The sequence below is a fragment of the Hibiscus syriacus genome, unplaced genomic scaffold, assembly GCF_006381635.1.
Source record: "Hibiscus syriacus cultivar Baekdansim isolate YM2019G1 unplaced genomic scaffold, ASM638163v2 tig00112215_pilon, whole genome shotgun sequence".
In the NCBI taxonomy this organism is placed as follows: Eukaryota; Viridiplantae; Streptophyta; class Magnoliopsida; order Malvales; family Malvaceae; genus Hibiscus; species Hibiscus syriacus.
In genome coordinates, this window is record NW_024063268.1 from 3,570,765 (window position 1) to 3,586,368 (window position 15,604).

The following is a 15,604-nucleotide window of genomic DNA, read 5'->3' on the forward strand; positions in this document are numbered from 1 at the left end:
AAAATCTAAAGGCCCAATTATTTTTCGAATTTTCGGATAATCTGAAAGTGCATTTTATCCAATCCGTATCCGATCCGATTATTCAAAATTATTTTTAGGTATCTGATTCGAATTATCCGAAAATCAAAAAACATATCGGATATCTGAATTTTCAGATCGGATCAACGGATTGGTTTGCACACCCCTAATTTTAACCATACTTGTACGAGCACATTTGTACACAGCAAGTAACTCAGAAGGTTAAACCAAAGATGAATAATTCCATGAAAGGTAGACATGTAAACAAACTGAACGCACACGAACGAATGTATGTTTATGTTTGTTTATTTAATAAATAAACGAACACGAACATAAACAAAATTTTTTTTGTTCATGTTCGTTTATTAAGGAATATAACTTGTTCATGTTCGTTCATTTAATAAATAAACGAACACGAACATAAATGAACACGAACATAAACAAACATAAACGTTGGAGAGCCTACCTTCCATTGTTCTTTCATGAAAAATAGTCAACAATACAAATCAACCAAATCTACAGTGATAAATAGCGTAAGAGCTTATTAGCAGTGATGAAATGTTTGAAGATATCAAATATTTCGATCGATCTTTTAAAGATATTAAATGATTCACACGACTTAATTTAACGCTATAACATTTATCTTAGTGGTCCATGATTACATATGAACAATCATTTTTCATTACGTTTTTCTAATAAATTCGCCGGCTAAAAGTTTTGTGACATCAATGTTAGACTTTAGTTAGGTTTGTTAATAATGGTCTTTTCCATTCGTAGAGTAGAAAATTTAACATCATGAAGATTTTGAATGGTACAAATTGGACTACAAGACAATAACATAGATCCGAAATCCTTTCGATACTACATATCGTAACTGATATTATTGCTAAATCACCATTCAAAATTTTAACGTACTTAAAGTCTACTCCATAACTAAAGGTCACACAAGAACTATGAAAACAAAAGTTCATTGTCAAAGTATATTTTCTACTTATTAATGGAGTTTTTCTGAAAAACTCATTACTTCCGTTATTACATTCTTTTTTTCAAAAATCACATGAAACCTTTGTTTTATTTTCTGAAAAATTCTATATATTTTTCTCTTTACTGATGCTCATATACTTCCGATTGTTACATTTATCTTCCCATCTATTTCTAGAAAGAAATATGATGTTTTCTTGAGTTTTAGATGTGAAGATACCCGCAATAACTTTTCATATTAACTATTAAGCCAAATAAAACAGAGAAAGAGATGAAAACAGACCTGTAAAACTTCATATTACACTATAATATGACATGTTTTGAAGCTTTCAGTGATCGTCTTCACTCTCCAGTGAACACTAGGGTTTGGGAAAAAAGTGGGGAAATGAGTATAGGTGCTAGGTGCCTCAGGGTTAACATATTGGATTTAATCTCCAAATAAAATTGGGTTAATTATGGAGTTGAATATCAGATTAATTAATATTTTTAAGATACTTACAAATTGGTCACCAAAATTGATTTAAGAAGATTGGGTTAAACATAAATGAATGAACATAAACGAACGAACATAACCGAACGTTCACGAACGTAAATGAACGAACGAGACCTATGTTCATGTTCGTTCATAGGTCTCGTTCGTTCATTTAATTAAACGAACACAAAATATTATTCATGTTCGTTCATTTAATAAATAAACGCACATAAACGAACTTCCCGCCGCACGGTCCATGAACAGTTGCTGAACGTTCAGTTCATTTACAGACCTAATAAAAGGAAGCAGTCAAGAGAATCGGCTGACACTCAATCATCTTTACTAGTACAACATGGAAATATGATGGTATTCCACACGATAAGGTTATTCGGATACCACAAGGCTAATGACATCGAGAGAATGCATACATATCACTTCGACCATCTGACCGATCAGATGGCTTCACACCACTCCTGTATTGTTGGCGTTGCAACTCCAATATTTCTCATGTCAAACTGATTGGCTGCATCAGTATAAATTTCAAAGAAAATAATATGTATTTGGTTCTCTCAAAGTTGGATTGGAAGTTACAAAAATTAAGAACTTCTCCTATGTCAACGATGGTAGACAAATAAGGAACAAAAATGTCTGTTAAAGTTTACACGCAATGGCAAAGAAGATGATTAAAGAATTGGATGTGGTCTTATAATTCAGTCCGACCACCGGTTCCCCTGGACCTCGTATTTAGAGATGGCAATGAGGCGGGACGGATGGTTCCTTACATCATCCCCTCCTTACAAGTTTCGAATTGCACCTCTTTCATCAACTCGATGAAAGACCTTGGTCAACAGTCACTACCCTCTAGCACCCTCAAACAAGGCTTTCAAGACCATGTCCTCATTTAGTTATATTCCAGTTCTTTCATACAAGCGTTAAAATAGTCACCTATATAGTCTACCACGGCAAAATCAGCTCTTCTCTACTGTTTTACGGTACTACCACCATAGAAGTCTGCAAGTCTGAGATCGGATTTTCATTCCTATAATTCCCCCATTTGAGCTAACATAATCTCCACAAAAACCGTTTTATAAAGTTTCTTAACCACCAAAAACTCAATAATATCGCCATTTAAAGGTTCCAAGTCGTCCTATATAAATGATTAAGTTCATAAGCATAAGTGCATCACCATGCTTACGTTCTCATGCATATGGTCTGGTATGCTAACTTAGGTCTACTGGCAATTTGTAGGGGCCACCAAGCAATTTTCTTTGTTTTCTTGCATAATATCAACTCAATTTTCATCATCCTAGTGGTAGATAAATTGATTAGGGAAGCGAAATTTTGTACCATCATGTATATCAGGTGTTGCAGCAGCCGTGGCATCAACAATAACGGTAACCGGTTGGTAATTATGTGCTACGGCATCAAAGACAGTCTGCCGGATGCAATTTGGAGTTTGAACACCTACCACAGACAATCAAGAAAACAATGAAAATGTTAATTCCATGTAGCATAAAGAGAGAAATGCCTCTCAATTAATCACGTAAATTCAAGTGTTCACAAGTTTCGATATCTCCTTACCGACGACAGTTAAACTATTTACCCCATTACTCTGAAGGAAAGAATGAATGCGCTGAAACGAGTCTTCACCAACTTGTAATCCCCTTCTTTTATTACAAGGCCATCCACCAGTTCTGCACCTAAAGTTCCCTTCATGGTTGGTCCCTCTTTCCCTGGAGAGTACAAATGCCGACGGAAGAGTTCCACGTCTCTTCCTAAATAATCGTGTTCACGAAACCTAAACCCGAAATTAAGCTTTTCACAATCTAGCGATTACAAACGAAGAAGCACTTTGTAACAACACTGTTGAAATTACTTCAAAGAATATGAATTTGTCCCAAAGTTCATTTCTCAGAATTGGATCCCGTCCCTAAACTAAAAAAATAAACCATTTTGCATCAACAATAAACGAGCTCGAATCCCAGCATTTGCGAATTGAGCAAACTAGATTGGGAGTGTCCCTTCATATATATTGGGCCTCTCGCATATGGGATTCAGATTAATCGATTAATAAATCGGATAAATGTGATTATACCGACAACATAAAAAAGACTCTTTGGTTTTTCATTTTCTAGATAAACCAAACATCGTAGGTGAAATTTTCCAACCAACCAAACGGAGAGAATAGAGAAAATTCTGAAAGATGAAAGTGAATAAGAGAATAGAAAATTTACCCAGACGACGAGAATTCCACGCTGCCTGGCGATTTCAACAGCCTTTATGACATTAGGAACGATGGCGTTGCCTCCATTTACTCTCATCAACCCATCATCTAATATAAAGTCATTCTAAAAAAAATCCAAAACCCAAAATTTTCCATTTTCAATGAAGGGGAAGAAATCCAACTACAATGTTCGTGATTCATATGCCATAATAGTATATATAATTTGCATTAAAAAAAGGGGAAAGGGGTAAGATGAAAGATGAAACCTGCATGTCAATTACAAGGAGAGCCGTGTGCTTCCATTTTTCTGTCATCCTTTCTCTCCCAAACTCTGAAAATGCTTGGACTGACCGAAATGGAAGTACTGGATTGAAATTGTCGGCTCATTAGTAATGGGATAAACTACGAATTTAGTACCTAATATGTCAGTTTTAACCCATTTTAACACCTAAACTTTCAATAATTTTCAAAATCATATCTAAGGTTTAGTTTTGTTTCATTTTAGTATCCCATCAAAAATTTAACGCATTTAATACCTAAACTATCAATTTTGGTCTGTTTTAGTATCTAAACTTCTAATTTTAAAAAAAATAACGTTAAATTTTAAACAAAATACTAAAATAAAAGAAAAATAAACTTTAAATATGATTTTAAAATATTAATAATTTAAGTACTAAAACATATTAAAATTAATAATTTAAATAATAAAACATATTAAAATTAATAATTTTAGTACTAAACACGTCATTTACCCTTAATAATAATATTGTATTTTTGAAATCGAATCCATAACCCAATGGTCCATTTGATGGTACTTGACAATACCTCCATAGAATTCAAGTACAACTTGATTGTACATAGACAATAAATTCTTCATAATACTTTAAATAAATAATAATTTTTTAATTAATTTTTTTAGAATAAGTAAAAAAGGTAGATTGACAAATATATTTAATAAACATAGAATATTGTCATTTATAATAAGTATATTCAACTTGCATATTATTAATGTCATTGATGAGATGATATATTACATTTGAATTTGGATACCTCACATTTTCATACGCAATTTTAGGTCACTGACAATAGAGAATAAGCATAAAACAAGAGCTCTATCCTTCTCTTTATATAGTTCAAAGACAAGGTTTATGCTATCATTTCCTTCTTTAGTGATAGATTGTGGTGGCCATGTGACGTTGCTATCAGTGAATTTCGATAACCTACATGCTTTAATTGTTAGTAAGAGTAAGATTTGTTGATGCGTAGCAGATAATTATGGTCATCAAGCATTACGTATATTTTCTTAGTAGATTAGAAGATAATCCTTAAGATGAAGTTTTGTTACTAACAATGTTTTGATTACTGTCTTCTAGGGTTGTAAATGAACAAAGCGTTTGATAAACTGTTTATGAATTGTTCGTATAGCTTTTGTTTACGTTCATTTATTAAACTAAATAAACAAATATGAACAAAAATTTTATGTTGTTTAATAAACGTACAAACACGGATAAAAGTATGTTCAATTCGTTTATGTTCACGAATAAACTCGTTTATCGACTCGTTTATAAGCTCGTTTACTCAATTCTCCATTTCTTTTTGTTTTACTTTTTTACATTTTAAGTATTGATGAAGATAAAAACTAAATTGAACATAAGTGAACTTTAGAGTTCAAACTGTGAAATATGAAGAACTTAAAGATTAGTGGCATAATTTCACCATTTTTATTTGACTCGCAAATATAAGGTAGAAGAAATACTTTTAGGTTTCTGGACATTAAATTAACGTTAACTAAACATGTTCGCGAACATTAAAAGTATATTCGTAAATGTTAAATAATCATGTTCGCAAACGTTGAACGAATATGTTCGTAAACACAAAACGAACAAACACAAAACTTTTAAAAATAAATAAACGAACACAAACATAACTTTATTTATTCAAGCTCAGTTTATTTATACCCCTACTCTCATCGTTTTAAGGATTATTATTAATATTAGCCATGGTACTTCAATAGAAGTAACTTTGATATATATATATATATATATATATATTAAATCAGATGCATGTAGAAGATCGCATAAGAATCATAAGAAAGAGCATAAATAACATGGTACTTCAATAGGTAAGAAAATTAAAAGGAGATATCTCACCAAAATTTGAGAAAAATTAGACTAAGAAGACACCAAATAACGAAGAAGTAAAGCATAAGCGTAACAATGAAGACAACTATTATGATTTCGATCAGCAATGGACTTATTACAAATGGCAGGAAAACACATCGGATTTAAGATTATCATGGTTAGATCCGGTGATAACTGGAACATCAACAATTTCAAATGATTCAGATAACGACTGAAGATCGAAAAATGGTAGCAACAAAGATGATTGACAGGGTGAGCAATTGTTACACAAGCAACAAGTGATGGATCAGAACGATACGATAATCTACGACAAGTCATTGTGACTCTAATATCATGTTAAAATTCTGGTGATACATATCAAAACTAGCAAATGACAGATGAATCAAAATGATGACGGTAGAAAAAGAACGGCTAGAGTATGTTCGAAACAGATTTCCAGCACATACAGAAACATGTAAAAATAATTGAGCACGATGAATCCAACACTACCTTAGTTTGGATAACATAAAAGCAAATACAGTTTTGAAGAATTTCTCTTCCGTGAGTTAACCCGAGTAACAGTTGAAAAAATGAATGATTAATACCCTTTGGGGTTACATATGCTTCGAAACAAAATTCTTCATTTTTCTGAAATGATTTGTATGCAAATACAGATTTCCGAGCGTATAACATTCTTATCATCCTTTTCTTTTTGTCGCTACTATGAAAATTACTCACCACGAGTTTTATGCTCAACAACACCGCTGCATCGCTGCATCGCTGCAACAAGCTCGTTGCATCTGGGACATCGGAACAAGGGAGCTGCTGCACATCGTGTTCTTAGGCAGTAGTAGCAATACATGTGAATACAGGTTTAGAACCGTTAAGCAAGCAATACTAGTAATTTTTTCTTTAAACAATGTGAACCATTGGAGCTGCGCAAATGCATTTTCATGGAGATGGCTTTTAATGGTGGGATTTGAAAAATACACTCCCAAGATACATAGTGATCATTTACACGTCAGTCTTTTTGTTGATCCAATGACGAAACTCATTAAACATGTTCATGGAGGTCGGTATGTTTGATAATACCGACCTCACTAGTGTTAATCGCCCCACAAAAGATAACATTCTCATTTTCATTCGTCCAGCCGAAACTGAACTATGTTGCCTCAATGAGAATCAAGTCCGATCTCAATTTCTCTTAGCGGACACCCACCAAGTGTGTTCATAGGAAGTCGAACTTGCTATCAACCGATTCTTCTTCCTCCCAACTATAAATCAGAACAACTTCCGAATCAACGAGCTCTTTTTGATTTGAAAACGTTTTGATTTTAAAAAGATAGGTCGATTATCAATCTTATTCCTCTAGTATCACAAGTCTTTGCAAAAGGAACTGGACGATTTCAAATCCATGGAGTCTTTGCACGGTGGAGCAAGTAGAAGAGCTAAAAGCACTTATCAAAGTCTTACCATTGTGGTCTACTGGAATCATAATGTCGATAAATTTAAGCCAAAATTCATTCCTTGTACTTCAAGCAACCTCCATGGACAGGCACCTCACAAAGGAGTTTCAGATTCCTGCAGGCTCTTATGGAATGTTCAACATAATATCCCTTGCACTATGGGTTATTCTCTATGATCGTGCCATTCTCCCCATGGCATCGAAACTCAAGGGTAAATTGGTACGGATCGGCGTCAAACTAAGGATGGGGATCGGTCAATTTCTCACGAGCATGGCTATGGCGGTTTCGGCATTCGTCGAGAACTCTAGGCGAAGAAAAGCGATCAGGGAAGGATTCTTAAACAATCCTCAGGCAGTTGTGAACATGTCTGCATTATGGCTTGTGCCACAGTTTGTCTTGAATGGCTTAGCTGAGGCTTTCACTGCAATAGGCCAGACCGAGTTCTTTTACTCCGAACTACCCAAGAGCAAGTCAAGCATAGCCGCCGCGCTATTTGGACTCGGATTGGCCGTGGCAAACTTATTAGCTAGCGTCGTCATGAGCGTCATCGATGACATTACATCAAGAGGTGGAGAAGAGAGTTGGGTTTCAACCAATATAAACAAAGGTCGTATTGACAACAGGGCCGGCTCTAGGCAGAGGCAAGACGGACACCTGCCTAGGCCCATAATTTTAATTTATATTAATTTATCATATTTTCATAAATTAAATTAAAAATAGGGTCCATAAATATTAATATACTATTTTCTTAATTAATGTAAGAGGACCCATAAACTTATTTCTTATTGTCTTATTGTTCTCATCATAACGTTAAAAATTATATTAATATACTAAATTAAAAGTAGGACCCATAAATATTAATAAACTAAATTAGAAGCATGGCCTATAAACTTATTTCTTATTGAATTATTGTTCTCGTCATAACGTTAAAAACTAAATTAATCATAATGTCAATTTGGAAACTATAGAAATAAGGGGTTTGAAGCTAGTATAAATATTGCTATGCATTAGATATGAACATAGAGCTAATTTTTCCGACTAAGCGTCGTATTTTTAGAAAAAGACAATTTGATGAGAATGACCATGATGAAGAAATGCAATTAGCAGAGGAGTCTTTTAAAGTTAATTATTTTTTTTTGTTGTTGATATGGCGATCGCTTTTTTGAAAGATTGATTTGAGCAGTTAAAGATTTTTGAAAATTATTTTAGATTTTTAATTGATTCTACAAGGTTGAAGTCATTAGATGACAATAAATTAAAAGAATGTTGTAATAATTTTAAGATTATTTTTTCTCATAATAATTTGTCGGATGTTGATGCAGATGATTTTTATTCTGAAATGAATGTGTTGCAATTGATTTTGCCAAATGTATTCATATCAGCGCTTAAAGTTCTTGAGTTTGTTAAAGCTAGAGATTGTTATCCTAATTTTCAATTGCTTATCGAATCTTATTAACAATGCCGATAACGGTAGCATCCGCGGAAAGAAGTTTTTCAAAGCTGAAATTATTGAAGAATTACTTGAGGTCAACAATGTCACAAGAAAGATTGAATGAGCTAGCTATGTTATATATTGAGAAAAATATGTTGGAAAGCATTGATGTTGACACTATCATCCATGATTTTGCATCAAGAAATGTTCGAAGACAATATTTTTTATAAGTATTTATATACTTAAATATGTTTTTGACATTTTTGATATTGTATTGAATTAAAATTTATTTAATTTGATAAAAAAAATAATTAAAATTTTATATTGTATATTTTTTAATATTCTTTTAAATTATGGCCCATTTTTTTTAATTTTTTCCCGGGTCAAGAAAAAGTCAAAATCGGCCCTGATTGACAATTACTACTGGGTTTTAGCAATATTGAGCTTTATCAATCTACTGTATTTCTTTGTTTCTGCCTAGGCTTATGGACCATGTGGTGACCAACCAACCAAAGTTAGCCATGCAGGGAATGGTTGGAGAAAAGAAGAGGAGTTGGCTAATCAAGGGACCAACGATAGCCATGCAGACTCTAAAGTGAACCAACCCTAGCTTGACTGGTGTTGTTAAAAGTCATGAAATGACTGTTGTTGCAGTTAAAGATTTGCCTACATAGTGTTTGTGCTAGTAAAGTAGAAAAAAATAAAAATGCTATTAAATTTGTTGCTACATAGTGTTTGTTGCAATATATATCCACGTTAAATCAATGATATTCGGTCAAAATATCAAAAAATGACAACCTAAGAATATATATTGCACATGGATAACGTTAATGTTTCGTCGATCGTACATCGGTTGGATGATGAATGGAATATTTGTAAGTGCAGGATGACATACAGAGAGTCACATTAGCGGACCATGATATATATGTAGCAATCCGGTTTATTTTCGGTCATATTTGTGCGAGGCTTCAAGTTGTACACGATGTTGATTGAGGCTCTGGTCGAATGTTGGTGGCCCGAGAGGCACAAGTTTCACTTCTCGAGTGGTGAAACGTCCATTACTTTGGAAGACTTCACTTACCAACTCAGTGTTCCTATGAATGGAGCCCCCATGGTGAGTCAGAACATGTACGACCCCGCATCGTTAGTCTACCAAGTTTTGGGAAAATGGCCACCATCCGACATCATCGACGACTTTCGGGTATGGTTAACATGGTTGGAATCAAAATTCCAAGTGACGAACGAGTTTGCCGAGGATGAGGTTATGTTCGCGTCTCAAGCATATCTTCTCCAACTGATCAAATGGGTATTATTACTGGATAAATATGGTAATTTAGTTCACACTTAGTATTTTTGATATTTGGAAGACTTCATTGTGTACCGTAATACCAATTGGGGCTCGACAATTTTGGCTTTTATGTACCGAGTGCTTTACAATGCTGCAATTGTCCAGTCGGGTCAAAAAGCGTATGTCGTTGGCTGTCTGATATTGCTACTGTCGTGGGCTTGATATCGATTCTCATTTATGACTTCAATTACAACAACCCTATCGAGTTTTCTCTTGTTGCAAGATAATTATTTTTTATGATTTTTTAAAATTTCATAAATTTAGTTACAACCAGCTTGTTGGGGTCATGCACCATTCCAATCATCTTGCACCTGATGTTATCGCCTTGCTCCAGGTGTCTTTTTATTTATTTTTTATTTATATTACTCCAAGACATAATATTCTTTTTGAGGTATCTTAGCTTAATTCTCTCTTTTTATTTATATGAGTTAAATGCATCACAAACTACTTTGAAGGCTCTAGCAGGGCAGTATCTTCTATAGACATTACTCATCTTGACTCCCTCCTTTCTGCAGTAAGTTGTCTTTTTTCATTTTCCTTTCCAGCTTACCTTGTTTTTAGTTTGTTCACCACTATTTACTTATTCGGCATTATTATTTTTTAACTGTACTTCTCTCACCAGTTTTATTAGAAAAATACTTCTAAATTGCATAAGTAAAACTACCTCGTGTCCTAAGAAAAGCGAGTAAGTGTCTCGATATGTACAAGGCACGAGGTATGTCCGACATGGACACTCTTTTCAAAAAATGTAATTTAATTTTGGTATTAATGACCTCGCGTTACACAAAATATGAAGTACCCGAGATATCGAAATGTCCCGAAGAATTTATCGCGAGAGGTTTTCAACATATCTCGTGTATTGGAAACGTGAGCTATGTATTTCAAATTAAATGTAATCATTTTTATTTTTATTACATAATATTTAATAAAATAACATAACCACTACGTAATATAATATTTACACATAATATTTTTATTACATAATATTTAATAAAATAACATAAAAATTAGATTGTTATAAATAGACATACTAACTATAAGCATGACCTTTATGTAAAATGTTACAAAACAAAATTATTTCATGGTTCTAGAAAACAAGAAGCATAACAAGTACATAGATTGTTATAGTTTATTTTTCAAAGTTGGTGGTATGAATTACACGAACAGTTGGTAGGACAATTACATGCTTCGATTTATTTTTTCTGGGAAGGCAATGTTGTGACGATTCCACGACATTAAGCCTAAAAACGTATTCATCTCTGGACGAATAACTTTTAAATTTATTTTCACTAGATCGAGAGCTCTCACTATTCGAAGTCTTTTATCTCTTAATTCGCCCCCAGAACAAATTAAAATAAGGTCATAGACATATATAACGTTGATATTACCTTTATCGGTTGTTTACTTTAAACAATGTAGATCAAATTTCGAATTTCTTCCACTAAAATAATTATACGTGTCTTCTTTATATAAAGCTTCATGATTATTAACAACAAGGCATCTTTTGAGAGAACTAAACGGAAATTTAAATGTCACCAGAAAAATATATCTTGTGCTCTTGATACCGTCGGTACAAAATACAAAAGAAAAAAACTAAACAACGTTTCCAATGGATGAAGATCGGAGGGACTATTGTTTTGGTTTCATTCTAATAATAGTTGGCATTTGTTGTTCGAAAATAAATTAAAAACTGTCATTTCTTAGATTTGACCCCACTTTGATTTTAAATATTTCATCCGATGAAATTATGTATCACTATCCAATTAAATAAAAATTTATTAATTAAATTAATTAAAATTAAGAGTAAATTTCTCTAATGGTGATATATTTCACCAACTGATTAAATGAATAAACTTATTGATTTATATTTAAATTGGGATAAAACTGATAAATTATTTAAATAATAAAAGTCAAATTTGTAATTATATAAACTTTCTTAATAGTTACATCAATGTGTTTAATTTTTTGATTTAGGGTGATTATAAATTAGTATTTGTTCTGAGTACTCTTCAATCATTTGACAATGAATACTCAATCACCGTGCTGCAGCTGCTGATGTTCGAATCGGGACTTCTAGGAACAACAATGATTTCTTTAATCATTGAAGTAAGTTGGTTCGTGCAACTCTCCTTATAATTAAGGGACTATTCAAATAGTTTACCTTATATAAAATTAATTGAATAATTCAGATTCAAACTGATATTATTTAAAAGATTAAACAATTCATTGTTTCAACTAACTAATAGTTGTTATATATCCATTCTTATATCATTAATCATGCATAACTCAATAAATTATCTCAATGAATTAGAGAAATCGAGTTTAAACATTTACGTCATGCAATCTTTTATCTCCCAGGAGGAGGATGTTTTCCATATGGAACCTAAGGAGGATTATCATCGTTGCTTTCATCTTCTCTTTGCTTAATGAATCAAATATTACTAAAAAACTTAAAATATGTGAACAGAAGTTAGATAAATAGTCAAAATTAAAGAAAGATTGATTCTTAAAAAATACACAATAATCAGGGTGTAGTAATATTTTATATTAAAGAAATGAATTTTGAAGTCAAAATCAATAAAAAGAATGATATTTTCGGTTGCTAACTTCAAGATCTATCACCCTCTATCTCTCTACCTTCTTCCAGTTTTATCTTTATTCCTTTTCTCCCCTTTAATCTTCATGTTCTCCTCCATTAATGGCGTGATGTTGGGCTCTTTGATCCACTCAAGCTGTCCAAATAAGTTACCTTCTTGCTAATCAACATGTTTAGCTTCTGCAAGTTCTTTGGATCAATTTCTTTGGATCAAGTTCTTTGTTCCTCAATCTCATTTTGATCTGCACCCCAAGTTAGTAAATCTGAAAGGGTTATCATCGAATCGTCTCTGGTCATTGCAGGCTTCCTCTCCTCTTTAAAGGGTTCGATTCTACTGGGAGAAAATCAGCTTGGATGACATCTTCGATTTGGGATAGAACTGTGTGTCAAGTTTTTCAGTATTCTTGAATAGCTCTCCGGGACAGCCTTCCCTACATCCTGTAATGCCAAACAACACTCAATCAATTCAATGGCCTAAGATTTGTGTAACACCAACAGAACTCGTATTGTTTCGTTCGGAATGTCGGTCCATCGGCCGAAGAAATTACCTTGTTGTACTCGATTTTGCTAATGTCTAGTGAAGATTGAGGGAGTCCAGGGAACCTTTCCTTGAGAAGGTGTAGAATAATCTCACTCTTTCCTCAAACAGTTCTCTTTTCTCAATGCTGACACCAGAGCCCCATGATTTCCCATCCTTTTGGTGCATTTTCCTCTTCCAAATCACTATAGATGTTTCAACCCTATTTTTGAGGTATAAATCTTGTGATCTGATGAGAGTTCATACTGGAAAGAAAGTGATCCGGATCGAAGAATTCGTCTGTGATGCTCTTATAGATCGAATCACTGAGACTATCTCTCCCATTCTAACAATGCAATACCAAAAACACGATGTGAGAATCGAGTTGCATAAACCCGAGGTTCAAGAGAGTTTCATTACTTACCTTGGGGAGGGATTCAATGTAGCTTTCAGGGATATCCATCTCTAATAGGAGTTGAGCATTGATGGTCATTGCTGCTTTAAGAACTTGTGTTACACATTCCTTCTGAACCTTCAGATTCTTCCGTACTGCTTCGGACACACCGCCCGACTGACATGTAACAATAGACAACCACCATTTATCATCCTTTCTTCTTCTTTCGAAGTCCGGGGCATCTTTCAACAAGTAATAGAATTTAGTCTGGTCCATGAAGGTATCCAGACCATCATGCACACAAATGTTAACTCCTCATCAGACCAAACTGTAAGCTGCAATGAAATAACACAAGAAACAGAACATATCCATGTCCTTACAGTAAGCATCTTGTTAAGTGTCCTCAGGGCAGGAATGTGTTAAAAGTCTAAATTGGTAGCTTGTTAAAAGTCCAAATTGGCAACTGCAAATTGAGCAATTTCTGTAGGTGGAAAGCTGGCCAAAAACTTTCAGTGGTATGCACATTGTTTTCAACATTCGGTGCAACATTTGTTGAAATTGGGTAATGGGATAATTACATATTTAATCCTTGTACTTTAGAATATTTACAAGATTAGTCCTTAAGCTTCAACTATAAATACCCTAACTCATTTAGCTTCAAAACCATCCCAAATCATTCTAGCTTTCTCCAAATACTAGAGAATTTAGAGAGTTTTCTTTAGAGTTGTTTTCTCATTTTTATCAAGAGAGAATTGTTATTGTTTTCTCCTTGTTAAATCGAGAGAAGTTATAATTTCTATTTTCTCATAGTGAAATTCTTCTACTGTTGCCCGTGGTTTTTACCCTATACTATTTAAGGGTTTTCCATGTAAAATTTGTGTCTTTTTTATCTTCATTTTTATTTTCTCAAATTATCAGTTACGATTTTGCTCTATCTGATAGCTGTATTCTGCAACAATTGGTATCAGAGCTATTTTGAGTGTGTATATATACTTATTGTCTTTATGGTTGCCACCAAAAGGTGGATCCTCCAACATAAGAAAGTAAGAAGGTATTACTCATTCTTTGAAGGTTCCAGAGAACTATTCACGACAGTGAAATAATGGGAGCTATCCGTAATAGAAGCTATGATAACGAAATTTGATATTGAAAAGTTCAACGGGATAAATTTCTCATTGTGGAAATTGAAGATGAAAGTTATCATGAGGAAAGACGGTTGTTTAGAGGCTATAAGTGAAAGGCCAGTAGATTTCACAGATGACAACAAATGGATCGAAATGGACGGGAATGCTATGGCAAACTTTCATCTAGCATTAGCAGATAAAGTATTGTCAAGCATCGAGTAGAAGAAGACAACTAAGGAGATATGAGATTATCTCAACAAACTGTACGAGGCCACTTCGTTGCACAATAAAATTTTCCTTAAGAGGAAATTGTAAACTCTCCGTATGCCATAATCTACTTCAGTGACGGAGCACTTAAACACACTGAACACTTTATTTTCTCAGCTTACATCCTTAAGATGTATAATAAGAGAACACGAACGTGCTGAACTTGTACTTCAAAGTTTACCTGATTCGCATGATCAACTCATCATCAACTTGACAAATAGTAATGTCACCAGTCTAGTCTGCGATGACGTTGCAGCTGCTGTTCTACAAGAATAAAATCGAGCAAGAACAAGAAAGACATACAAGTAAATATGCAACAAGCAGAAGTATTGATAACGATGAGAGGGAGATCAACAAAACATGACCAAAGCAGCAGTCACAAACATGGTAGATCAAAGTCGAGAAGTAAGAAGAATTTAAAGTGCTACAACTGTGGAAAGAAAGGTCACTTGAAGAATGATTGTTGGAGTCTAAATAAAAACTCTAATCCACAAGGAAATACCACAAACACTTCAGATGATGGAGATGCTCTATGTTGTGAATCGTCAACAACCGTGGAAGGTAGAAAATGATTTGCAGATATATGACTCATTGATTCGGGAGCAACATATCACATGACCTCAAGAAGAGAATGGTTCCATCATT

General features: G+C 33.7%; 1 protein-coding gene and 1 pseudogene across 1 annotated transcript; one reads left to right on the top strand and one right to left on the bottom strand.

The window, feature by feature from the left end:
* Positions 1 to 1,923: 1,923 nt before the first annotated feature.
* LOC120175732 lies at positions 1,924 to 6,677 on the bottom strand (annotated as a pseudogene).
* Positions 6,678 to 7,226: 549 nt separating this feature from the next.
* LOC120175733 (protein NRT1/ PTR FAMILY 1.2-like) lies at positions 7,227 to 9,312 on the top strand. The gene is made up of 2 exons (XM_039182293.1): positions 7,227 to 7,922; positions 9,195 to 9,312. The coding sequence occupies exons 1-2, from the start codon at positions 7,312 to 7,314 to the stop codon at positions 9,310 to 9,312; spliced, it is 729 nt and encodes a 242-aa protein (XP_039038224.1). The 5' UTR covers positions 7,227 to 7,311.
* Positions 9,313 to 15,604: the final 6,292 nt, after the last annotated feature.